The sequence below is a fragment of the Oncorhynchus clarkii genome, chromosome 22 (assembly GCF_045791955.1).
Source record: "Oncorhynchus clarkii lewisi isolate Uvic-CL-2024 chromosome 22, UVic_Ocla_1.0, whole genome shotgun sequence".
Classification (NCBI taxonomy): domain Eukaryota; kingdom Metazoa; phylum Chordata; class Actinopteri; order Salmoniformes; family Salmonidae; genus Oncorhynchus; species Oncorhynchus clarkii.
Window position 1 is genome coordinate 28,069,482 of NC_092168.1, and position 26,288 is coordinate 28,095,769.

Below are 26,288 nucleotides of genomic sequence, written 5' to 3' on the forward strand. Positions count from 1 at the left end.
ACATATTTTTATTTGTTTTACATAAATGCACCAATTTAAAACTGCAACGTTTTCTCTGCCTCGTGGAAATATTTGTAGAATTGCAGGATATTAGCTTTAAAACTGCAACAACAAAACACATTAAATATGTAGAATTAAAATGTTCCTTCCCAGGTCCCGAGACTTGGTTCGCCCTGTCATGCACTGCCGAAGTCTTAGTAAAGTCCTTGTGTGCTATTTGGATCTCCCTCCCGATTTATGAGAGGGTACCTGATGAATTTGCTATCACAAAAGGCGTCCCCAGCCCGAAAACGTTTGAGAACCCTTGATTTAGGTTTTATTTTCAACATATTGATATAGTCTTAAATGATAAAACTGCATATTTTTGATTTGTAAAGTCAAATAGAGTATAGTCTTGCACATCACAATAAATCATCTTGCTCTTCAAGATATATACACTTCTCAAAAAGATAAAGGGAACACTTAAACAACACAATGTAACTCCAAGTCAATCACACTTCTGTGAAATCAAACTGTCCACTTAGGAAGCAACACTGATTGACAATACATTTCACATGCTGTTGTGCAAATGGAATAGACAACAGGTGGAAATTATAGGCAATTAGCAAGACACCCCCAATAAAGGAGTGGTTCTGCAGGTGGTGACCACAGACCACTTCTCAGTTCCTATGCTTGCTGGCTGATGTTTTGGTCACTTTTGAATGCTGGCGGTGCTTTCACTCTAGTGGTAGCATGAGACGGAGTCTACAACCCACACAAGTGGCGCAGGTAGTGCAGCTCATCCAGGATGGCACATCAATGCGAGCTGTGGCAAGAAGGTTTGCTGCGTCTGTCAGCGTAGTGTCCAGAGCATGGAGGCGCTACCAGGAGACAGGCCAGTACATCAGGAGACGTGGAGGAGGCCGTAGGAGGGCAACAACCCAGCAGCAGGACCGCTACCTCCGCCTTTGTGCAAGGAGGAGCAGGAGGAGCACTGCCAGAGCCCTGCAAAATGAACTCCAGCAGGCCACAAATGTGCATGTGTCTGCTCAAACGGTCAGAAACAGACTCCATGAAGGTGGTATGAGGGCCCGACGTCCACAGGTGGGGGTTGTGCTTACAGCCCAACACCATGCAGGACGTTTGGCATTTGCCAGAGAACACCAAGATTGGCAAATTCGCCACTGGCACCCTGTGCTCTTCGCAAATGAAAGCAGGTTCACACTGAGCATGTGACAGACGTGACAGAGTCTGGAGACGCTGTGGAGAACGTTCTGCTGCCTGCAACATCCTCCAGCATGACCGGTTTGGCGGTGGGTCAGTCATGGTGTGGGGTGGCATTTCTTTGGGGGGCCGCACAGGCCTCCATGTGCTCACACACTACTGAGCCTCATTTTGACTTGTTTTAAGGACATTACATCAAAGTTGGATCAGCCTGTAGTGTGGTTTTCCACTTTAATTTTGAGTGTGACTCCAAATCCAGACCTCCATGGGTTGATAAAGTTGATTTCCATTGATCATTTTTGTTTGATTTTGTTGTCAGCACATTCAACTATGTAAAGAAAAAAGTATTTAATAAGAATATTTCATTCATTCAGATCTAGGATGTATTATTTTAGTGTTCCCTTTTATTTTTTTGAGCAGTGTATATAGTCAATGTCAAATATCACGATATTCGATTTAATAATTTATCGGGCCAACCCTATTGGGGAGAGCATTAGGGCAGAAGAGGGTGGGGGTGATGGGCATTCCTCCAGTGTTATTTCACATGGCAAGGCTGCAAGCAAGACTTAGTGGAGGATGTATCACTTAAACCCTACCACTCCTTAACATAGCTTTGCACTCTTAACACGTCCACTGTCGATGTACAGTATCTAAATACAATGGCCTCAAGTCATCTGGACAGAAAATACCTAGATGAGTTCAATATAGGCTTTCACTATAAGTAAACACACTTTTATATAGACTTCAAATATTATTCATCACAGTGTGTTTACACCAATAGTGTTAAGATACTTAAACAGTCATCTAACTTCTACTGATGTCACAGTCATTTGAGTTGCAACACTGTTGACAGATAACTAAATTGAGAGACAGTTGATGGACAACTGTAAATGTTTGATACTAAAACAACGCTCTAAAAGTGTTGCTGGATGTTTGACCTGTCATCCAGACCCGTTTTAGTGCAGCAGGGTTTAGAGCCCAGCAGGAGGTCTCTACGTCTCCTCTTCCTTTGTCTCTGTCGGCGAGGTAACAGAGTACTGTTGCTTATTCTGGAGCGTGCTGGAAGGTTGGACAGTGTGATGATCGAGATGGGTGATAGGTGGAAAAAGTCACCTGACTGTGCACATCCATCCGTCCACAAGCATGTACTTTCATGCTCATACAGACATATGACCTTCTTTACTTTACACTACATAAAGTGAAGAGTATCCATTATTTGATCTAAGATCCCTTCCAAATTGCTTGAGTATATACCCCCAAATCATACTTTTATTTGATTGATACATACAAGGTTGTAGGTAAGGTAAATCTCTCACACATATGAACACTGTGGTTGTTGGGCTCTAGAGTTAATACTCAAGTTTCCAACACTCTTCCCAAGAGGCTTCTCACACACACTCTCTCTCTCTCTCGGTCTGTTCATTTAGCGTTCTGGTGGACCAGAGCTGTTTAAATGGGCAAAAAGGCAAGGCTGCTGTGGGGTGAGGGGCACAGAAACGCACCTGTCTCGGTAGCACGATTGTGTAGGGTGTGTTTGGGAGTGACTGTTGGTCCTGCCCAGTGGAATGCTTGGTCTGTGCCAGTGACTGGCTTTCCTGTGGGAGTTTCCTCACTGGGCCTCAGCACAGACAGGGAGAGAAAACGACAGAGTGAAGGAAAGAGAGAGACAGCCTTGAGTGTAAAAAAGAGGGCAAGAGGGTCGGGGAGGGAGAGCGTGGTAGACTTGATGAACTAGTGAGTTAGTAACCACAAGTTTCCACTGCACTCAGACCTCAGAGAGGAGAAGGAGAGGGCTGAGAGACCAGATTCCACTGTGACTGACAGAGAGGGCTCTAGTGACAGGGACTCTGTGTGAGAGAGTCAGCGTTCCTTATGTTGTTGGCCTTAACCTGGGGGTCACTGGGGCGCCACTACATCGCCATGTTTGAGTCCACCCAGAACGTGATGCTGAAGCCCACAGAGACCTGGAGAGAAGCTCTGCTTGACACCCGCGTCATGGACCTCTTCTTCACCGTGAGTCTTATCTTTCTCTCCTCTTCGTCTCTCTGTAGCTAGAATATATTTGTGTCGTGCTGACTGTTCTTTGACCGTTTGTCTTCTTTTGTAGTTCTTACCACAGATTAGGAGAGGGAGGGTTTGAACTGTGTATTTTATGAGGCATGTGAAACATATGACATATTTTATAGTGAGGCATGTATTAAAAATGATCTTTATTGCAATGCAATGTAGTAGTATTTTTCCTAAGTGACGTGTAGATATAGTAGTAAAACTTGTTTTTATAAAGTGTTTGTGTCTGTGTCTGAGTGTGGAACAAATCAGTCAACTCTCCCTCAGCATCCAGGCTCTCTCTGCCAAATACTGCTCCCTTCTCCTCCAGGCAATATCCCCAACCTGGAGGCTTCTCTCTATTCTGCATCTCTCAATTTCTACAATTGACATGAGATATGTTGTTGGATGACTGAGGTTGAGAGGCCCATAGAGGTTTTGAGTGGTTTGGCCCTGGAAGATATCTTTTGTATTATGGTCTTTTTTTGTTCAGCTTCTCTGCAAAGTTATACATGTGTAACCCCCTCTCGTTTTATGGAGTGGTTTGAGGCCAGAAGATCTATTGTATTGTCTGACCACTGACCAGTATATTGGTCTAACAGAGGGCTAGTGTCTCTTACCTCCCTCTGTGGTATTTGTGGTGGATGGGGTGTTTGTTATTGTAAGACTGCTGTAGTGCAACTGTTCGTTGTGTGTGTGTGTTTTGGTGGGTGCTCAGCTGCTGCTCCTCAATCCTCAGCTGTGAGGGTGAAGGCCCATGGAGGGGGCCATCCAGACACGTGCCGCCAGGGTCAGAGTTCAAACAGAGCGATGTCAGGATTACACGCTAACCTTGGCATTATTAGGGCCTTATAAAATCGACGTTGCGGACGGGATCATGGCATCCAGACAAGTGGAATTCAAGCATTTTATTTTTTCATCATAAGACATTAACAAAATGCATCAGTGATTTGTATTTTCCTGCAACTTTCTGAAACGACACAGGAATGTGTGCGCGCCTGTGCCCGCGCATGGCTACACTTAGTATAGCCTTTAGCAATGATGCTAATGATAACCTTCTGGTAGATGGAAAGGCTTTCCCAAAAACCTTCTCAATTAAATGTTAACTACACAGTAGCCTATGCCTACCTGGCAAAATTGTATCATGATTCTGCAATCACATGAGCGCTACAGAAACATTGCTAACCAAACAACGGTATCTGGCTGGTGCCCACTTTCATTAAAGGGTAACTACACCCAAAATTCTGATGTCTTCGTTTTTCCCCAGACCTAAAAAGTGGTCTCCTTATGTGGTTTAAGCATTGTTGTGGATTTAGAACATCCAATTCTGTTGTTTTTCTATTTAAAACGTATGATTTTGAGAGGTAAAAACGGGTAGAAATGGAAACCCAGGAGAAAACAGAATTTTGGGGGAAAATAAGACTGATTTTATAGGGCCCTAGATTACGGGGGCCCGTTAACACCCCTCGCCTTGCATACCGTAAGGACCCTGAGGGGGTCCATCTCCCTTTTTGTAGGTGTCAATCTCCCTTTAAATGACCCTACTCTGGAGGTGAAGTGGTCTAGGAGGTTTGGAGAGGGGCAGAATTTGGCGAAAGAGGTCTCCCTCCAGGTACATAGAATCACCTATGTCCTTTACATTGCAAAATTGAAGCTTCAGTTCAGTGACTAACAGATCTGAAAGAAATAACAAATGTTCGAGGTCATTTGAATGAATAGCGTTCTCAGTTCCACTCTTGAGACATTGGTCTAGGCCGGGGAGGATAAATCAGCGATGGGAATGACGCCACCCTCAAAATACATCGTATCCATCCTCTCTGTTCTTTTGACACCTATTGAAATGAGCTCTAAGTTAACATTTTCCCCACCAGCTGTAATTTGGGTCTACGACTGTTTTTGTTTGTGGTTTGCGTTGGTTTTGGCTTGTGAGAGTGCCTTTAATTTGTCATTCTGACACGTACACTCCAGCTCTGTTTGCCCAGTAAACCCAATCAGGGCTGCGTCTGTAGAGCTGAGCCTATGATGATGTGACGATGGCTGATTCTACCCTGGGCGGCAGTAACTGAATCTGACGAACGAGGTAGTGAGAAAAGGAGAGGGGGGAGACAATCATTCGGAAGCGCTCAGTTAATTTAAAAAAACAGAAAGGGGAGCCTTCAATCCCCCTGAGGAAACAGACACCAGGCTTTGTCTCCTGCTATAAATAGGAAATTCATTCTCTCTCCGCAGAGGAGTACCCAGTCTTGTTTTGATTCCCCCCTCTACCCCCTGCCTGTCTCTAACTATAGTCGTACTCAAGGCGATTGGCATAGCTAGCGCTGCGCGGATGTTCGTTGGTGCAGCTGTTTTTAGAGCGCGTGCGGTGTGCGATCTTTGGCCTTGCGTTCTTTTTCTCTGTCTCCCTCCCTCCCTCTTTCCTTCCCTCCACTCCACTCCTCCAGAGAATGACTTCAGACTCTGGAGAGGGCAGCAGCAGCACTCATCAACAGCAGAGATCTCTTTGCTGCGCTACATTAGCATCAGAGTCCTTGGAACACTGGGCCGACAACCAACCACTACAGCTGGGGGAGGGAGGGTGGGAAAGCCAGAAAGGGAGTGAGACAGGGAGGTTGAGAGAAGGAGTTTCTCAGAGGAAAAAGGGATACTTGAGGTGTGGAGAGTGTTCTGGAGCTGTTTGGGGTTGCGTAGGGATTGTGTGGCTAGCACCAGGGCTTTTTCAGGGTCGATAACAGTAAGAGAAGGAGAAAAAGCAGACGGAGAGAATAGACAGAGCTCTGAGTGAGCATTCAGAGCCAGGAGTCCTCATTGCGCTGCCTGTCAGTGAAAGCACACGTTGCTCCACAGTGGAGCTGAAACTGCCTCACTGCCCGGTCACTTCACATCCGATTCACCGTACAATTACAGGTTCTCTCTGACTACTGACTGACTCTGGGTTTGATTGAGACGGCCTCAGCAAGTTTCAGACTGGCTCTCTGATCGATTGGTATTGTCTGTGTTGACATCCAGAGTTACTGTGTCTGGGTCCAGTGGCTGGCATTTTGAGCATTCATTCTCTGTTCCCTTTGCTTCAGAAGACGGTGAGTCTGTCACTTCAGTTTGTCTCATAATGCTGTCTTTTTCTGGATGTAAACAGAAACTACTGAAACTGCATTGAGAGTTGTGGCTCTGTCAGTTGTACCCGTGGCATAACCGGCCCTGGTCAGGTGTGTGTTTGAGCCGTGTTACTTTGTCTGAGATGCACAATGTCGTACGGGAGGTAAAAATCATGTTTGGGGTCTATTCCATTACAGCACAGTCTTTTGTAGATAAATAACCTGGATAGGTTTTCATCCAGATGCTTTCACCGCTCTGCTCATTTTACATTCATGGTCTCACACAATCATCATAATCGTCATCAGAAAAAAATATATTCTCTGTCCTTTAAAACTAACATGGGCAAGAGCTTGTATGTTATTATATCTCCCTTGCTCAAAAGAACAACTATTTAATTCTAACCTTCCATGCTCCCCTCCACTCAGGTCCACATAAAGATCCGTGAGGACTCAGACATGGCCCAGGACTCCCTGCAGTGCCTGGCCCAGCTGGCCTCCATGCACGGCCCAATCTTCCCCGATGAGAGTGCCCAGGTCTCCTACCTGGCCCACCTGGTGGAGGGGCTTCTCAGCATGATCAATGGGTGAGTCTGTCAGAGCCTTAAACTAATTCTGGTTGGTTTCAATGGACCCAATCCAGGGCTAGAAACACTGCTGCCCTCTGTGCATGCAAGAAGCTCTAATTGAATTTGATACTTGGGCCTTTATATCATGTACTGCATGATTATTATGACGGCCTGTACGCGTGTTAGTGGGATTATTTGGACTGGAGGCTGGTAGCATGAATGATGTGATTTGTATGTATTTGTTTGTATGTATCGACTTGTGTGTCCTCTCAGTTGAAGTAGTACTTAACTGAATCAACAGGGCTCTGCTCGAATGTATAAATAAAACACACACACCCACACTTGTGCTCGGAACTCGTGACTCAGTAGGCGGAGTGAGTTAGGGGCTCGCTCGCTCTCTCCGTAATCACCTATTCCTGGAGCTTTTTTCCAGTTGCATCATCGGAAAACCATGCGGGCAGGATGGCCAATCTGCAGTGGTTGAACAGCTCTGCTTGCTATTGAAATCTATCTGATAAGGTTTAGCGAGCCGCACTGTTCTAGGCAGTAGACTAGCTACGGCAGGCAGGCCTCAAAAACAGTACTCTAACTGGGGCTGTGGAAACATGGCCCTACCCGGGCAACAGGTACTGCTCAGTGCTCACACACTGGGCAGCACTGCGTCTGGTTTCATACCATGCCTGTTTCAAACATATATTTCTGAAATACTTTTTAAAATTTGTATTACATTTTTTTTCTTCCAGATTTTGAATGAAATGATCCAACATTCCTTTAAGGTTGTGTTTTGTTTGTGTCCCTCCCCCAGGATAGAGATCGAGGACTCTGAGGCGGTGGGCATCTCTAACATAATCTCCAACCTGATCAGCACATTTCCCCGTGTCATCCTGACTGCCCTGCCCAGCGAGCTCTTCACCTCCTTCATCAACTGTCTCACCCTCCTCACCTGCTCCTTCGGACGCAGCGCCGCCCTGGAGGAAGTGGTCAGCATTACACTCAATCCTTACTGCAGGAACATTACATAGTTGATCCATTCTTTTATTTTTTGTTCTGTTGCTTTGAAAACACACATTCAATGAGTCTCTCTTCTCTCGCTCTATTTTTCTCTCTCTTCCAGCTGGATAAGGATGACATGGTATACATGGAGGCGTATGACAAGCTGTTAGAGTCATGGCTGACCCTGGTTCAGGATGATGAACATTTCCCCCGCGGCTGCTTCGTCCAGCCCGCTGTTCAGGTCTTCAATTCCTACATCCAGTGTCACCTGGCTGCGCCTGACGGCACCCGCAACCTGGTGAGACACACACACGCTTCAATCTAGACTCAAATAAGCAGTCAGTCGGCCTCCCGGGTGGCGCAGTGGTTAAGGGTGCTGTACTGCAGCGCCAGCTGTGCCACCAGAGACTCTGGGTTTGCGCCCAGGCTCTGTCGTAACCGACCGCAACCGGGAGGTCCGTGGGGCGACGCACAATTGGCCTAGCGTCGTCCGGGTTAGGGAGGGTTTGGCCAGTAGGGATATCCTTGTCTCATTGCGCACCAGTGACTCCTGTGGTGGGCCAGGCGCAGTGCACACTAACCAAGGTTGCCAGGTGCACGGTGTTTCCTCCGACACATTGGTGCGGCTGGCTTCCGGGTTGGATGCGCGCTGTGTTAAGAAGCAGTGCGGCTTGGTTGGGTTGTGTATCGGAGGACGCATGACTTTCAACCTTCGTCTCTCCCGAGCCCGTACGGGAGTTGTAGCAATGAGACAAGATAGTAGCTACTAACAATTGGATACCACGAAATTGTGGAGAAAAAGGGGGTAAAATTAAAAAATAAATAAGCAAACAAAAAACAACAAAAAATAAACAGTCAGTCAATTGTTTTTATGGGTAAATGATAGGTCAGCACTTTCAACAGTCAATCCACCGTGATCCACATCTTCTCACTCCTTTGTCATACATTCCATCACTCTTTCTTTCTGTTTTTTTTCTTCCTCGCTCTCTCTTCATCTGACTCTTCTCCTTCCTTAGTCTCGGTCCCTCTTTAATATCATGGTCTCTCTCCCTCCCTCCAGACGGTGAACGGCGTGGCATCTCATGAGGAGGATGAGATTAACGAGTTACAGGAGGATGACAGAGAGCTGTTCTCAGATCAGCTGGCCAGCATCGGCATGTTAGGACGCATAGCAGCCAACCACTGTATCCCCCTACTGACCAGGTATTAGAGGTCGACCGATTATGATTTTTCAATACCGATACCGATTATTGGAGGACAAAAAAAAGCCGATACAGATTAATCTGCCAATTCTTTTGAATGTACACATTTATTTTTAAATATACAGATTTTTGTAGTAATGACAATTGCAACAATACTGAATGAACAATGAACACTTTTATTTTAACTTAATATAATACATATGGGCTTTTGGATGGGTGTTCTTAAGGTGATTCCACAGGTTGGTGGTATTTTTTGATTTAGCCTTTGCTGACCCCATGCTTACATCTTTATCACAAATAAGACACCTTGCTTTCCCTGGTGCCAATTCCATGTAATAGTCCCACACTGGTGCTCTGCTTTTATCTGCCATCTGTAAAACACACACAGCTCTGAAGTGACAATGATACTGAATAATCTGCTTAGGAGGCAAATACTCTCAACTGTTTGAATAAAAATAGTTTAAGTTGCCTGTGATGAATGTTGAAAACAAAAACTGTCATTTCTATATGCAGGAAATCCTATTTTAATAATGGACATGGTAAGAATTGACTACCAAAGTGCGACTCATAATTCCCATGACACCTTCTAGCAAAATCTAAAAAGCGGTTCCTTCATTCATTTATTCCATAGGATATTTTTAGATTCACTTAAAATAAGGTCTGTGTTTCGTGTAGGCTTACACCACCGTGCCAATTTTATAACTGTGTAAATATCCATAGGACAAGGTAACTCTGATCAATTGGCTAAATATAAGCGAAGATCATTTTTTTTGTAGAGTGGATTTATGAAAATATGTTGACAAACGTTACCTTATCCTAGTGAGATTTACACGGGTATCAAAACACCGAGGCGGTTTAAGCCTGAACCCTAACCTGAACGAAACACAGACCTTATTTGAAGTAGATCAAGACATTCTCTATGGAAGACATGAACAGAGGTGGTTTAAGCCTGTACTAAACACAGACCTTATCGGAAGTAGATCAAGACATTCTCTATGGAAGACATGAACGGTAAAATAACGAAGGAACCCCTTTCAAGTTCAGCCGCAAGTTATTACAGGAATTATAACACGGCAACTATTTCTCTCTAAACCATATACCTTTGACTATTACGAGCCTGATGCTGCCTACCACCCCTCAGTCAGACTGCGCTATCAAATATCAAATCATAGACTTAACTATAATAAACACACAGAAATACGAGCCTTAGGTCAAATCCGGGAAACTGTCACCTTGAAAACAAAAAGTTTATTCCGTTCCGTATTTTATCTAACGGGTGGCATCCATCAGTCTAAATATTCCAGTTACATTGCACAACCTTCAATGTTATGTCATAATTACATAAAATTCTGGCAAATTAGTTCGCAGCAAGCCAGGCTGCCCAAACTGTTGCATATACCCTGACTCTGCGTGCAATGAACACAAGAGAAGTGACACAATTTCACCTGGTTAATATTGCCTTCTAACCTGGATTTCTTTTAGCTAAATATGCAGGTTTAAAAAATATATACTTATGTATTGATTTTAAGAAAGGCATTGATGTTTATGGTTAAGTACACATTGGAGCAACAACAGTCGTTGATTGATTGTTTTTTATAAGATAAGTTTAATGCTAGCTAGCAACTTATCTTGGCTTACTGCATTCGCGTAACAGGCAGGCTCCTCGTGAGGCAGGTGGTTAGAGCGTTGGACTAGTTAACTGTAAGGTTGCAAGATTGGATCCCCTGAGCTGACAAGGTAAAAATCTGTCGTTCTGCCCCTGAACTAGGCAGCTAACCCACCGTTCCTAGGCCGTCATTGAAAATAAGAATGTTCTTAACTGACTTGCCTAGTTAAATAAAGATTAGATAGAGGTGTAAAAAAAATATATATAAAAATCGGCAAAATCTGCGCCCAAAAATACCAATTTCCGATTGTTATGAAAACTTGAAATCGGCCCTAATTAATCGGTCGACATATTGTGTGTGTGTGTGTGTGTGTGTATTTGATCCCCTGCTGATTTTGTACGTTTGCCCACTGACAAAGAAATTATCAGTCTATAATTTTAATGGTAGGTTTATTTGAACAGTGAGAGACAGAATAACAACAAAAAAATCCAGAAAAACGCATGTCAAAATTTTTATAAATTGACTTGCATTTTAATGAGGGAAATAAGTATTTGACCTCTCTGCAAAACATGACTTAGTACTTGGTGAAAAAACCCTTGTTGGCAATCATGGAGGTCAGATGTGTCTTGTAGTTGGCCACCAGGTTTGCACACATCTCAGGAGGGATTTTGTCCCACTCCTCTTTGTAGATCTTCTCCAAGTCATTAAGGTTTCGAGGCTGACGTTTGGCAACTCGAACCTTCAGCTCCCTCCACAGATTTTCTATGGGATTAAGGTCTGGAGACTGGCTAGGCTTCTCCAGGACCTTAATGTGCTTCTTCTTGAGCCACTCCGTTGTTGCCTTGGCTGTGTGTTTTGGGTCATTGTCATGCTGGAATACCCATCCACGACCCATTTTCAATGCCCTGGCTGAGGGAAGGAGGTTCTCACCCAAGATTTGACGGTACATGGCCCCGTCCATCATCCCTTTGATGCGGTGAAGTTGTCCTGTCACCCTTAGCAGAAAAACATCCCCAAAGCATAATGTTTCCACCTGCATGTTTGACGGTGGGGATGGTGTTCTTGGGGTCATAGGCAGCATTCCTCCTCCTCCAAACACGGTGAGTTGAGTTGATGCCAAAGAGCTCCATGTTGGTCTCATCTGACCACAACACTTTCACCCAGTTGTCCTCTGAATCATTCAGATGTTCATTGGCAAACTTCAGACGGGCATGTACAGTGGGGCAAAAAATATTTAGTCAGCCACCAATTGTGCAAGTTCTCCCACTTAAAAAGATGAGAGAGGCCTGTAATCAACTATGACAGACAAAATGAGAAGAAAAAAATCAGAAAATCACATTGTAGGATTTTTAATGAATTTATTTGCAAATTATGGTGGAAAATAAGTATTTGGTCAATAACAAAAGTTTCTCTCAATACTTTGTTATATACCCTTTGTTGGCAATGACAGAGTTCAAACGTTTTCTGTAAGTCTTCACAAGGGTTTCACACACTGTTGCTGGTATTTTGGCCCATTCCTCCATGCAGATCTCCTCTAGAGCAGTGATGTTTTGGGGCTGTTGCTGGGCAACACAGACTTTCAACTCCCTCCAAAGATTTTCTATGGGGTTGAGATCTGGAGACTGGCTAGGCCACTCCAGGACCTTGAAATGCTTCTTACGAAGCCACTCCTTCGTAAGACTGATCATTTCTTTGTCAGTGGGCAAACGTACAAAATCAGCAGGGGATCAAATACTTTTTTCCCTCACTGTATGTGTGTGAATATATTAATTCATTCACACACACACGTGTGTGTGTGTGTGTGTGTGTGTGTGTGTGTGTGTACAGTTGAAATCGGAAGTTTACATACACCTTAGCTAAATACATTTAAACTAATTTTTTCACAATTCCTGATCTTTAATCCTAATAAAAATTCCCTGTCTTAGGTCAGTTAGGATCACCACTTTATTTTAAGAATGTGAAATGTCAGAATAATAGTAGATAGAGTGATTTATTTCAGCTTTTATTTCTTTCATCACATTCCCAGTGGGTCAGAAGTTTACATGCACTCAATTAGTATTTGGTAGCATTGCTTTTAAATTGTTTAACCTCTCTAGGGTATGTGGGGCGCTAGCGTAACATCCAGTGAGATTGCAGAGCGCCAAATTCAAATACAGAAATGCTCATTATAAAAATTCAGAAAAAAACAAATTTTACATTAATTTCTTGTGAATCAAACCACGGTGTCAGATTTATAAAAAAAAATGCTTTACGGCGAAAGCATACCTTACTATTATTTGAGAACATAGCCCAGTAGACAAATCATTACAAACAGTAACCAGCCAAGCAGAAGAGTTACACAACTCAGAAATAGAGATAAAATTAATCCCTCACCTTTGATGATCTTAAATGGTTGCACTCAGAAGACATTAATTTACTCAATAAATGTTCCTTTTGTTCGATAAAGTCTCTTTATATCCAAAAACCTCTGTTTTGTTCGCGTTTTCTTCAGTAATCCACAGGCTCAAACGCAGTCAGAACAGGCAGACAAAAAATCCAAATTGTATCCATAAAGTTCATAGAAACATGTTAAACGATGTTTATATTCAATCCTCAGGTTGTTTTTAGCCTAAATGATCTATAATATTTCAACCGGACAATAATGTTGTCGATATAAAAAGTAAACAAGAAAAGCTCTCTCGGGATTGCGCTTGAAAAAGCTCTGTGACGTGTCAGGGTCCACTCAGACTGGACACCATTCAGACTGGTCTTACTCCCTCATTTATCGGAATACAAGCTTGAAACCATTTCTAAAGACTGTTGACATCTAGTGGAAAGGCATAGGAACTGCCATTTGAGTCCCAAGTCAATGGATACTGTAATGGCATTGAATATAAAACTACAAAAACGAAACAACAAAAAACTACTTCCTGAATGGATTTTTTCAGGTTTTTGCCTGCCAAATCAGTTCTGTTATACTCACAGACACTATTTTAACAGTTTTGGAAACTTTAGTGTTTTCTATACAAATCTACCAGTTATATGCATATCATATCTTCTGGGCCCAAGTAGCAGACCGTTTAATTTGGGCATGCTTTTCATCCAAAATTCCGAATGTTGCCCCCTACCCTCGAAGTTAACTTGGGTCAAATGTTTTGGGTAGCCTTCCACAAGCTTCCCACAATAAGTTGGGTGAATTTTGGCCCATTCCTCCTGACAGCTGGTGTAACTGAGTCAGGTTTGTAGGCATCCTTGCTCGCACATGCTTTTTCAGTTCAGCCCACAAATGAGGTCAGGGCTTTGTGATGACCACTCCAATACCTTGACTTTGTTGTCCTTAGGCCATTTTGCAACAACATTGGAAGTATGCTTGGGGTCATGGTCCATTTTGGAAGACCCATTTGCGACCAAGCTTTAACTTCCTGACTGATGTCTTGAGATGTTGTTTCAATATATCCACATAATTTTCCTCCCTCATGAAGCCATCTATTTTGTGAAGTGCACCAGTCCCTCCCACAGCAAAGCATCCCCACAACATGATGCTGCCACCCCCGTGCTTCATGGTTGGGATGGTGTTCTTCGGCTTGCAAGCATCCCCTTTCTCCTCCAAACATTCATTATGACCAAACAGTTCTATTTTTGTTTCATCAGACCAGAGGACATTTCTCCAAAAAGTACGATCTTTGTCCCCATGTGCAGTTGCAAGCCGTAGTCTGGCTTTTCTATGGTGGTTTTGAAGCAGCGGCCTCTTCCTTGCTGAGTGGCCTTTCAGGTTATGTCAATATAGGACTCGTTTTACTGTGTATATAGATACTTTTGTACCTGTTTCCTCCAGCATCTTCACAGGGTCCTTTGCTGTTGTTCTGGGATTGATTTGCACTTTTCGCAACAGTGTGTTCATCTCTAGGAGACAGAACTCATCTCCTTCCTGAGCGGTATGACGGCTGTGTGGTCACATGGTGTTTATACTTGCGTACTATTGTTTGTACAGATGAACGTGGTACCTTCAGGCGTTTGGAAATTGCTCCCAAGGATGAACCAAACTTGTGGAGGTCTACAATTTTTTTTCTGAGGTCTTGAATGATTTCTTTTGATTTTCCCTTGATGTTAAGCAAAGAGGCACTGAGTTTGAAGCTAGGCCTTGAAATACATCCACATGTATACCTCCAATTGACTTAAATGATGTCAATTAGCATATCAGAAGCTTCTAAAGCCATGACATCATTTTCTGGAATTTTCCAAGCTGTTTAAAGTAGAAGACGACCGATTTAATCGGACTGGACGATTAATTAGGGCCGACTTCAAGTTTTCATAACAATCGGTAATCTGCATTTTTAGACACCGATCATGGCCGATTACATTGCACTCCACGAGGAGACTTCGACAAACGGGTGATTTAACAAGCACATTTGCAAAAAAAGCACTGTTGTTCCAATGTGTACCTAACTATAAACATCAACGCCTTTCTTAAAATCAATACACAAGTATATATTTTTAAACCTGCATATTTAGTTAATATTGCCTGCTAACATTAATTTATTTTAACTAGGGAAATTGTGTCACTTCTCTTGTGTTCTGTGCAACAGAGTCAGGCTAAATGCAGCAGTTTGGTTGCACGTACGTAATTATGACATAACATTGAAGGTTGTGCAATGTAACTGGAATATTTAGATTTATGGATGCCACCCGTTAGATATAATACGTAACGGTTCCGTATTTCACTGAAAGAATAAACGTTTTCGAAATTATCGTTTCCGGATTTTACCATTTTAATGACCTAAGGCTCATATTTTTGTGTGTTATGTTATAATTAAGTCTATGATTTGATAGAGCAGTCTGACTGAGCGGTGGTAGGCAGCAGCAGGCACGTAAGCATTCATTCAAACAGCACTTTCATGCGTTTGCCAGCAGCTCTTCGCTGTGCTTCAAGCATTGAGCTGTTTATTACTTCAAGCCTATCAACTCCCGAGATTAGACTGGTGTAACCGATGTGAAATGGCTAGCTAGTTAGCGGGGTGCGCGCTAATAGTGTTTCAATCGGTGACGTCACTCGCTCTGAGACCTTGAAGTAGTTGTTCCCCTTCCCCGCGGCTTTTGTGGAGCAATGGGTAACGATGCTTCGAGGGTGGCTGTTGTCAATGTTTTCCTGGTTCGAGCCCAGGTAGGGCCGAGGAGAGGGACGGAAGCTATACTGTTACACTTGCAATACTAAAGTGCCTATAAGAACATCCAATAGCTTTTTTACATGGCACATATTGCACTTCTACTTTCTTCTCCAACACTGTTTTTGCATTATTTAAACCAAATGTAACATGTTTCATTATTTATTTGAGGCTAAATTTATTTTATTGATGTATTATATTAAGTTAAAATAAGTGTTCATTCAATATTGTTGTAATTGTCATTATTACAAATGATTAAAATAAATAAATTGGCCGATTTTAATCGGTATCGGCTTTTTTTGGTCCTCCAATAATCGGTATCGGCGTTGAAAAATCATATTCGGTCGACCTCTAGTTTAAAGGCACAGTCAACTTAGTGTATATGAACTTCTGACCCACTGGAATTGTGATACAGTGAATTATAAGTTAAATAATCTGTCTGCACACAATTGTTGGAAAAATTACTTGTCATGCACAAAGTAGATGTCCTTACCGACTTGCCAAAACTACAGTTTGTTAAGAAGAAATTTGTGGAGTGGTTGAAAAACGAGTTTTAATGACTCCAGCCTAAGTGTATGTAAACTTCCGACTTCAACTGTACATATATGTATGTATATGTACAGTTGAAGTCGAAAGTTTACATACACTTCTTAGGTTGGAGTCATTAAAACTCGTTTTTCAACCACTACACAAATTGGTTGAAAAACTCCACACACACCTCTTGCTATTAGACTATCCCCTAGCTCTGTAAACAAGAGTCTGACCTGTGTGTCTGTGTGGTCGGTCAGTCTGTTGGAGGAGCGGGTGACGCGGCTCCACGGCCAGCTCCAGAGGACCCAGCAGCACCTCATGAACTCCTCTAACCCCGGATCAGTGGACCGCAAGGTCCTGGATGACCTCTACGAAGACATCCACTGGCTCATACTGGTCTCAGGTCAGTGGATCACTGTGATCATATTTACTCAGAATAGTCCACTCAGAAAATATTTGTTTAATTATAAGGCACGATTCCCAACATAAGGCACTATCAATCAATCAAATGTATTTATAAAGCCTTTTTTACATCAGCAGATGTCACAAAGTGCTATACAGAACCCCGGCCTAAAAGCAATGCAGATGTAGAAGCATGGAGGCTAGGAAAAACTCCCTAGAAAGGCAGGAACCTAGAGTGGAACCTGGCTTTGAGGGGTTGCCAGTCCTCTTCTGGCTGTGCCGGGTGGAGATTATAAGAATACATGCATTAAGGACAGATTGTTCTTCAAGATTTTCAAACGTTCATAGATGACCAGCAGGGTCAAATAAAATCACAGTGGTTGTAGAGGGTGCAACAGGTCAGCACCTCAGGAATAAATGTCAGTTGGCTTTTCATAGCTGAGCATTCAGAGTTAGAGACAGCAGGTGCGGAAGAAAGAGAGCGTGTCGAAAACAGCAGGTCCGAGATAAGGTAGCACGTCCGGTGAACAGGTCAGGGTTCCATAGCCGCAGGCAGAACAGTTGAAACTGGAGCAGCAGCACGACCAGGTGGACTGGGGACAGCAAGGAGTCATTAGGCTAGGTAGTCCTGAGGCATGGTGATAGGGCCCAGGTCCTCTGGGTGAGAGAGAGATATTGCAACATAGATAATGGAGGCTGAGGCGAGTGAGGTCAGGTCACTGTGGCCCCGTCCCACGATACCCCTGGACAGGGCCATCCAGGCAGGACATAACCCCACCCACTTTGCCAAAGCACAGTCCCCACACCACTAGACGGATATCAACAGACCACGAACTTACTACCCTGTGACAAGGCTGAGTATAGCCCACGAAGATCTCCACCACCACACAAGCCCGAGGGGGCACAAAACCGGATGGGAAGATCCAATGTGTGACTAAAGTTACACACCCCTCCTAGGGACAGTATGGAAGAGCACTAGTGAGTCAGTCCACGTAATAGGGTCAGAGGCAGAGATCCAAGTGGAGTGAGGGGAGCCAGCAAGGAAGAGACGGCAAGGGTGGTTTGTCGCTCCCCAGTGCCTTGCCACTCACCTTCGCACCCCAGGGCTCGATTACACTCAATCATAGGACCTATTGAAGTGACGAGTCTTAAGTCTTTACTGATAAGTTTAGACAGAGTCTGCGTCTCTCACATAGATAGGCAGACCATTCCATAAAACTTGAGCTCTATAGGAGAAAGCCCTGCCTCCAGCTGCATGCTTAGAAAAGGACAATAAGGAGGCCTGCGTCTTCTGACCGTAGCAAACGCGTAGGTACGTACGGCAGGACCAAATCGGAGATTAGTTAGGAGTATTGCCCTAGTCTAATCTATAAGTGACAAAAGCTTTTCTGCATCATTTTGGGACAAAATGTTTCCGATTTTTTGCAATATTCTTGATATGTTCGTCAAAAGAGAGATCAGGGTCCCGAGTAACGCCGAGGTCCTTCAGTTTTATTTGAGACGACACCATCAAGAGTATTCTTTTTTTATTTCACCTTATTTATTTCACACACTGCGACCTGGCCAAGATAAAGCAAAGCAATGCGACAAACAACAACACAGAGTTACATGGAATAAACAAGCGTACGGTCAATAACACAATAGAAAAAAAGAAAGTCTATATACAGTGTGCAAATGGCGTGAGGAGATAAGGCAATAAATTGGCCATATTAGCAAAGTAATTACAATTTAGCAAATTAACACTGGAGTGATAGATGTGCACATGATGATGTGCAAGTAGAAATACTGGTGTGCAAAAGAGCAGAAAAGTAAATAAAAACTATGGGGATGAGGTAGGTAGATTGAATGTGCTATTTACAGATGGGCCCTCCGATTTGACACACTGAACTCTGCCTGAGAAGTAGTTGGTGAACCACGCGAGGCAGCTATTTGAGAAACCAAGGCTGTTGAGTCTGCCGATTTAAGAATACGGTGATTGACAGAGTCGAAAGCCTTGGCCAGGTCGATGAATACGGCTGCACAGTATTGTCTTTTATCGATGGCGGTTATGATATCGTTTAGTACCTTGCGCGTGGCTGAGGTGCACCCGTGACCAGCTCGGAAACCGGATAGCACAACAGAGAAGGTACGGTGAATTTCGAAATGGTCAGTGATCTGTTTATTAACTTGGCTTTCGAAAACTTTAGCAAGGCAAGGCAGGATGGATATAGGTCTGTAACAGTTTGGGTCTAGAGTGTCACCCCCTTTTGAAGAGGGGGATGACCACGGCAGCTTTCCAATCTTTAGGGATCTCAGACGATACGAAAGAGAGGTTGAACAGACTGGTAATAGGGGTTGCAACAATGACGGTGGATAATTTTAGAAAGAGAGGGTCCAGATTGTCCAGCCTAGCTGATTTGTACGGGTCCAGGTTTTGCAGCTCTTTCAGAACATCTGCTTTCTGGATTTGGGTGAAGGAGAAGCTGGGGAGGCTTGGGCAAGTAGCTGCGGGGGGTGCGGCGCTGTTGGTAGGGGTAGCCAGGAGGAAAGCATGGCGAGCCGTAGAGAAGTGCTTATTGAAATGTTCAATTATCGTGGATTTATCGGTGGTGACAATGTTACCTAGCTTCAATGCAGTGGGCAACTGGGTGGAGGTGCTCTTATTCTCCTTGGACTTTAGTGTCCCAAAACTTTTTGGAATTAGTGCTACAGGATGCAAATTTCTATTGTAAAAAGCTAGCCTTTGCTTTCCTGACTGACTGCGTATTGTATTGGTTCCTGACTTCCCTGAACAGTTGCATATCGCGGGGACTATTCGATGCTAGCGCAGTCCGCCACAGGATGTTTTTGTGCTGGTTGAGGGCAGTCAGGTCTGGAGTGAACCAAGGGCTTTATCTGTTTTTAGTTCTGCATTTTTGTCAGCTCCAACAGCAGATTTCATTATTTTTGGGGGCCTAGAACTAACTTCTCTGTTTTGTCAGTTTAAACGAGAGAAAAATTGCCTCCAACCACTTTATTTTAACATTTAAAAAAAATGTTTTTTAAACCTTTATTTCACTAGGCAAGTCAGTTAAGAACAAATTATTATTTACAATGATTTACAGTGTGCACTGCCTTGTTCATGGGCAGAACGACTGATTTTTTTTTACCTTGTCAGCTCGGGGATTCGATCAAGCAACCTTTTGGTTACTGGCCCAACGCTCTAGACACTAGGCTACCTTCCGCCCCATCCTTATGTCTGAAACACAGGGATCCAGGGTAGGGAATATTGGGGCTTCACCATGTTTCATCCAAATGTACAGCTGTGTGTCGTCCACATAGTGAAAGTTGACATTATTTTTCCGGATGACATCACCAAGAGGGAGAGAGGGAGGGGGTGTGTGTGTAGTGGTCCTAAAACAGAACCTAGTGTTGTTTACATGCTCATTTCCATCAGTGGTCCCTTGTTGTTTTATGCATGGATTTATTGTGTAACAAATCTTTTTAGCATTCAGTCCGTTTTATTGACCATTAGCATAAAATGAAACCTAACTGCACTCTGGGGGGCATCGACTATGTCCTTAGATCTCCTTAGTTGTTTTTAGGGACTAAATTTAGGCTGGGAGGCACACTGCGCTGGTGTATTGGTGCATGGCAGGAATGTTGCACAACTGGTGGCCTGGCCCTCCACGAACCAACTGCTTTGCTGTATAGTACATTTTAGCATTCCCATTGGCTACAGAATTCCCCTTCAGTTCATAACTCAATTTGCACCCCTAGTTGGCTCTCTCTTAGTGTGCTCAGAGTTTGATCCATAATGGATTGTTTCTGGCTGGTCCTAGTTGTAATTGTGAATGCAAGTGATTTGTGTGTTCCAGGCTACCTCCTGGCAGATGACCCTCAGGGTGAGACTCCTCTGATCCCGGCTGAGGTGATGGAGTATTCTATCAACCACTCTACTGAGGTAGACATCAACACCACCTTGCAGATACTGGGCTCCCCTGGAGAGAAGGCCTCCTCTATCCCAGGATGCAACAGGACAGACTCCGTCATCAGGTAAGGGAGGGACTACTTAATTGCAAACACCTAGTTTCGTATCAAATTCCCAGATCTAAATTGGATGGCTGGTTTGAAAGGAATGACTAAAACCAACAGACACTCAGGCCCTCGTCAGTGGACCAGAGTTGCTCATCTCCGCTATAAATCCATCAACTAATGGGTCTAAAACGCACTGTCTCAGTCAGTGATCTAATGAACAGCTTGGACAGTCTCCCATCACTGTCCCAGTCAGTGATCTAATGAACAGCTTGGACAGTCTCCCATCACTGTCCCAGTCAGTGATCTAATGAACAGCTTGGACAGTCTCCCCTCATTGTCTCAGTCAGTGATCTAATGAACAGCTCCCCCCACTGTTTACAGAAGCTGAGCTCTAAGTGGTGTACTTGTTAACTGGTTGTAGTGCTCTGTCACGTTCACACCAGTGCGCTGTCTGTCCGGAGTGTGCCTTGTAAAAACCTACTGTCCCGTGGCATGGCAGCAGCCTTTCCCTTATAGTATTTTCCAGACGGGGTACAAAGGTCCACATATCACTACACAAGCCATCTGGCACATAAACTGTCCATTGAAGCCAACAGAAGGCTTTTTTAAGCGGCAACAGATCTAGGTATTGGTTCCTCTCACCACCAGTACAATACAATGGTAGGGGGAATATTACGTACAGTGCAGGGCCAATGAGCCACCCGTGGGTGTGGCCACACCCTTTTGGGAGTGGCCCCCTGGGGGTGTGGTGCCAGCGCCACAGAGGGGGAATGCCCTGGTACAGACCGAGCCATGCTAGCCTCTCTCACACACACACACACACACACACACACACACACAGGATCTTGGACACACACATGATGGCGTAGCGGCCTAGCCAGCCTTAGAGCAGCACCAGCCCTCCCAGCCCCAGACCACCACTCCCCAACATTAATTTAAGGCATGGCCAGGTGCTGCTAAGACTAGTAGGGGGCTGGGGTAGTGTGTGCGTGTCTGCACGCGTGCTTTTGGTGTCGGGGGTACATGGGCAATCATATAGGGAATTTGAGGTGGTGGGGGTCGTGATAGTGGGTTCTGGATTGTTCTTTGTGGGGGCGAGGGGGCACAGAGGAATGGAAAGGCAAGAGGCCGGGCATCAGATTTCCTAATAACACTGTGCGACCCCGGCTCTGTTAATGTCAATGGGCTTTTGTTTTTGCAAACAATGTGAAACAGTGCACTGTCATGCTGCGTGGGCACGTACTGAGGCCCATCTCTTACATACAGAACACTAAGCTGCACTAAGCCCTCTATCTCTCTGGACTTTGTCACGTGTGGGTCAACGTGGTCATTTGTTGTCAGAGTTACTGAAATGAACAGACTAAATCCCTACCTCTTTCTTTTGTTCTTCCCCTTCTCTCCTCTTGCTCATCCTGGCCTTGGCTTCTTATTACAATTCATCCACCTCTTTTTCCTTCTCTCACTTCCCTTGCTATCACACTCTCCTTTTTTCCTTCTCTCTCTTTTGCCATTTCTTTCTCTTTAACCTCTATCATTCCTTCACTCTCCCTGTCCCCTCTCTCAGGTTGTTGTCAGCGGTGTTGAGGACGTCAGAGGTAGAGTCCAGGGCCACCAGGGCCAGTCTGACAGAGCTGCTCAGCCCTCAGATGGGGAAGGACATTGTCTGGTTCCTCAAACGCTGGGCTAAGACTTACCTACTGGTGGATGAGAAACTCTACGGACAGGTACAACTACCACCAGACTAGGGATGTGAAAAATTGAGAAAAAAATCTTAATGTTTAAGCTGCCATTTTTTTACGGTTTTCCGTTAAAACAATAAGACAAATTCACACAGTTCCATGTGAATTCACAATGCAGATGGTCTATATCGCGCTTCCCGCTGACAGAATACATTATTTATGCTGCTGGTTCTTTTCAGGAGTGTAGCGCGTGTAGCTTGTTGTCGTCCAATCACAAGTCATCAAACCGGCACTAGGCTACAGTCATAGAGCTAGATCCTCCAAGTGGCAAGTTATTAGGATATTTCTAGGCTAATCAATGGAAGATGGAATTAAAAATGTTAAAAAGTTAAATGAGAAGGACCGGCTACAACACCAAGAGCCAACAGGTAGTAATAATTTGAATGGATTTGTTGTTATTCACTGTAGGATTCGGAAGGGGAGAAAGTTATGTAGTCTCAATCACCCTAGCTAACATTAGCTAGCTCCTTATCTCAGTTTTAGGCAGTCAAGACAGTGATACTATGTAATCAGATGAGATGATAAATACAGTGCTTTCGGGAAGTATTCAGACCTGTTAACTTTATCCACATTTTGTTACGTTACAGCCTAAATAGTTTTTTTCCCCCTCAATCTACAAACAATCCTTAATGACAGTGAAAACAGGTTTAGAAATGTTTGCAAATTTAGAAAAAGTTAAAAACATTATTTATATAAGTATTCAGACCCTTTACTATGAGACTCGAAATTGAGCTCCAGTGCATCCTGTTTCCATTGATCATCCTTGAAATGTTTCTACAACTTGTGGTAAATTCTCATTGCTAGAGGCATCTCTACAGACACCCTGGTTCGAATCCAAGCATTACCTCAACCGGCCGTGATTGGGAGTCCCATAGGGCGGCACGCAATTGGCACAGCGTTGTCCGGGTTTGGCCGGTGTAGTATGCAGTCATTGTAAATAAGAATTTGTTCTTAACTGACTTGCCTAGTTAAATCAATTTTAAAAAGTAGCTTTTTCCTCCTAACGTTACAGGATTGTTTCATTAGGTTTTTGTAACATTTTTATTTTCACTTTATGATGAGGATCGGTACCTGTTAGTGGTAGTTTTGTGATTTTACATTTTGTAATAAAAAAAAATATACTCTACCGTTAAAGTTTGGGGTCACTTAGACATGTCTTTGTTTTTCATGAAAACATACATGAAATGAGGTGCAAAATTATTAGGAAATAGTCAAGACTGACAAGGTTATAAATATTTTTTAATTACTAATAATTGTGTCCTTCAAACTTTGTCCTTTCAAACTTTCGTCAAATAATCTTCCATTTGAAGCAATTACAGCCTTGCAGACCTTTTGGAATTCTATTTGACAATTTGTGTAGGTAATCTGAAGAGATTTCACCCCATGCTTCCCGAAGCACCTCCCACAAGTTGGATTGGCTTGATGGGCACTTCTTACGTACCATACGGTCAAGCTGCTCCGACAACTGCTCAATATGGTTGAGATCCGGTGATTGTACTTGCCACTCCCTTATAGACAGAATACCAGCTGACTGCTTCTTCCTTAAATAGTTATTGCATAGTTTGGAGCTGTGCTTTGGGTTATTGTCCTGTTGTAGGAGGAAATTGGCTCCAATTAAACGCTGTCCACAGGGTATGGTGTTGCAAAATGGAGTGATAGCATTCCTTCTTCAAGATCCCTTTAACCCTGTACAAATCTCACACTTTACCACCACCAAATCACACCCAGACCATCATATTGCCTCCACCATTCATGACAGATGGCGTCAAGCAGTCCTCCTGTATCTTTAAATTTTTTCTGCGTCTCACAAATGTTCTTCTTTGTGATCCGAACACCTCAAACTTAGATTGGTCTGTCCATAACACTTTTTTCCAATCTTGCTCCGTCTAGTGTCTGTGTTCTTTTGCCCATCTTAATCGTTTATTTTTATTGGCCAGTCTGAGATATGGCTTTTTCTTTGCAACTCTGCCTAGAAGGCCAGCATCCCGGAGTCGCCTCCTCACTGTTGACATTGAGACTGGTGTTTTGAGGGTACTATTTAATGAAGCTGCCAGTTGAGGACTTGTGAAGCGTCTGTTTCTCAAACTAGACCCTCTAATGTACTTGTCCTCTTGCTCAGTTGTGCACCGGGGCCTCCCACTCTTTATATTCTGGTTAGAGCCAGTTTGCACTGTTCTGTGAAGGGAGTAGTACACAGCGTTGTACGAGATCTTCAGTTTCTTGGCAATTTATCGCATGGAATAGCCTTCATTTCTCAGAACAAGAATAGTCTGACGAGTTTCAGAAGAAAGTTCTTTGTTTCTGGCCATTTTGAGCCTGTAATCGAACCCACAAATGCTGATGCTCCAGATACTCAACTAGTCTAAAGAAGGCCAGTTTTATTGCTTCTTTAATCAGAACAACAGTTTTCAGCTGTGTTAACATAATTGCAAAAGGGTTTTCTAATGATCAATTAGCCTTTTCAAATTATAAACTTTGATTAGCTAACACAACGTGGCATTGGAACACAGGAGTGATGGTTGCTGATAAATGACCTCTGTACGCCAATGTAGATATTCCATAAAAAAATCTGCCGTTTCCAGCTACAATAGTCATTTACAACATTAACAACATTAACATCTACACTGTGTTTCTGATCAATTTGATGTTATTTTAATGGACAAAAAAATAGCTTTTCTTAAAACAACAAGGACATTTCTAAGTGTCCCCAAACTTTTGGACGGTAGTGTATTCAGGTATTTTTTTTTTTCTCTTACCGTTAAAGATCACAATTTTGTTGAAACGTTCACACCCCATACACCAGACACCACTGTCTGATTTGTCTTAATGTGGTCGTCCATAATAACACTTCTCACTCCAACCCTCTGAGTGTGAAGGCCCTATAACATGGTGCGGCAGGTAGCCTAGTGGTTAGAGCGTTGGGCCAGTAACCGGAAGGTTGCTCGATCGAATCCCAAAGCTGACAAGGTCGAGCAACCTTCCGGTTACTGGCCCAACGCTCTAACCACTAGACTACCTGCCGCACCATGTTATAGGGCCTGTCATTCTGACCCTGATCAAGTCTATACTGACTTGCCTAGTTAAACAAAGTTGAAATATAACACTGGCATGGTAATGGACTTGGCATGGATTTGACAGATGACTTCATAAATAGTCTTTGTGACATTAACTGATGAGGAGGCGGCCACTGGACACTTGAGGTGAAAATGCCAGGGATTGTCCATCACTGTCTACAGTAGCTACGCTCTGAGAGCTCTTTTAAGTGTTCTTAAAGTATCCCTGTAAAGGCCTCCTTGTAGAGTTCTGTTATGTTTACACCACCAGTGTAATTTCACCTTAACACCAGTGTACTCTCTGTAAGTGTGTCTTGTAAAACCGGGTTTGCTGTGGGTCATGGCATGGTGTGGAGCAGTGCAGTATACCACTGGACTGGACCGTACAGCCAGTTGACTGACATCAGCTGCCATGGCTATTTATGATGTGATCTGTTCAAGTGTTGCAGTGATTTTCATCTATGCCTCAAACCATTTCACACCTATCTTTCTCACTCTTTTCATTCCTCCTTCAGATCAGTATACCACTGAGCACTGCGTTCGGGGCCGACACGGAGGGGGCCCAGTGGATTGTGGGATACCTGCTGGAGAAAGTGATCAACAACCTGTCTGTGTGGAGCTCTGAACCTGAACTGGCTAACGACACGGTGGAGCTACTGGTCTGTCTGGTGGAGAAGAGGGAGAGGTCCGACACTGATTTATGTATCCCAACTTGAA

At 43.7% G+C, this 26,288-nt stretch overlaps 1 protein-coding gene across 1 annotated transcript in view; it reads left to right on the forward strand.

The window, feature by feature from the left end:
- The window catches only part of LOC139380727 (exportin-4), a 57,790-nt gene that overhangs the window by 23,551 nt on the left and 7,951 nt on the right, over positions 1-26,288 (forward strand). The window contains exons 7-15 of the mRNA XM_071123702.1: positions 3,104-3,216; positions 6,768-6,925; positions 7,713-7,887; positions 8,022-8,198; positions 8,961-9,103; positions 16,639-16,784; positions 20,620-20,797; positions 22,344-22,503; positions 26,087-26,256. Of these exons, the coding sequence (XP_070979803.1) occupies positions 3,104-3,216; positions 6,768-6,925; positions 7,713-7,887; positions 8,022-8,198; positions 8,961-9,103; positions 16,639-16,784; positions 20,620-20,797; positions 22,344-22,503; positions 26,087-26,256 (1,420 nt within the window). The remainder of the gene's footprint in view (positions 1-3,103; positions 3,217-6,767; positions 6,926-7,712; positions 7,888-8,021; positions 8,199-8,960; positions 9,104-16,638; positions 16,785-20,619; positions 20,798-22,343; positions 22,504-26,086; positions 26,257-26,288) is intronic.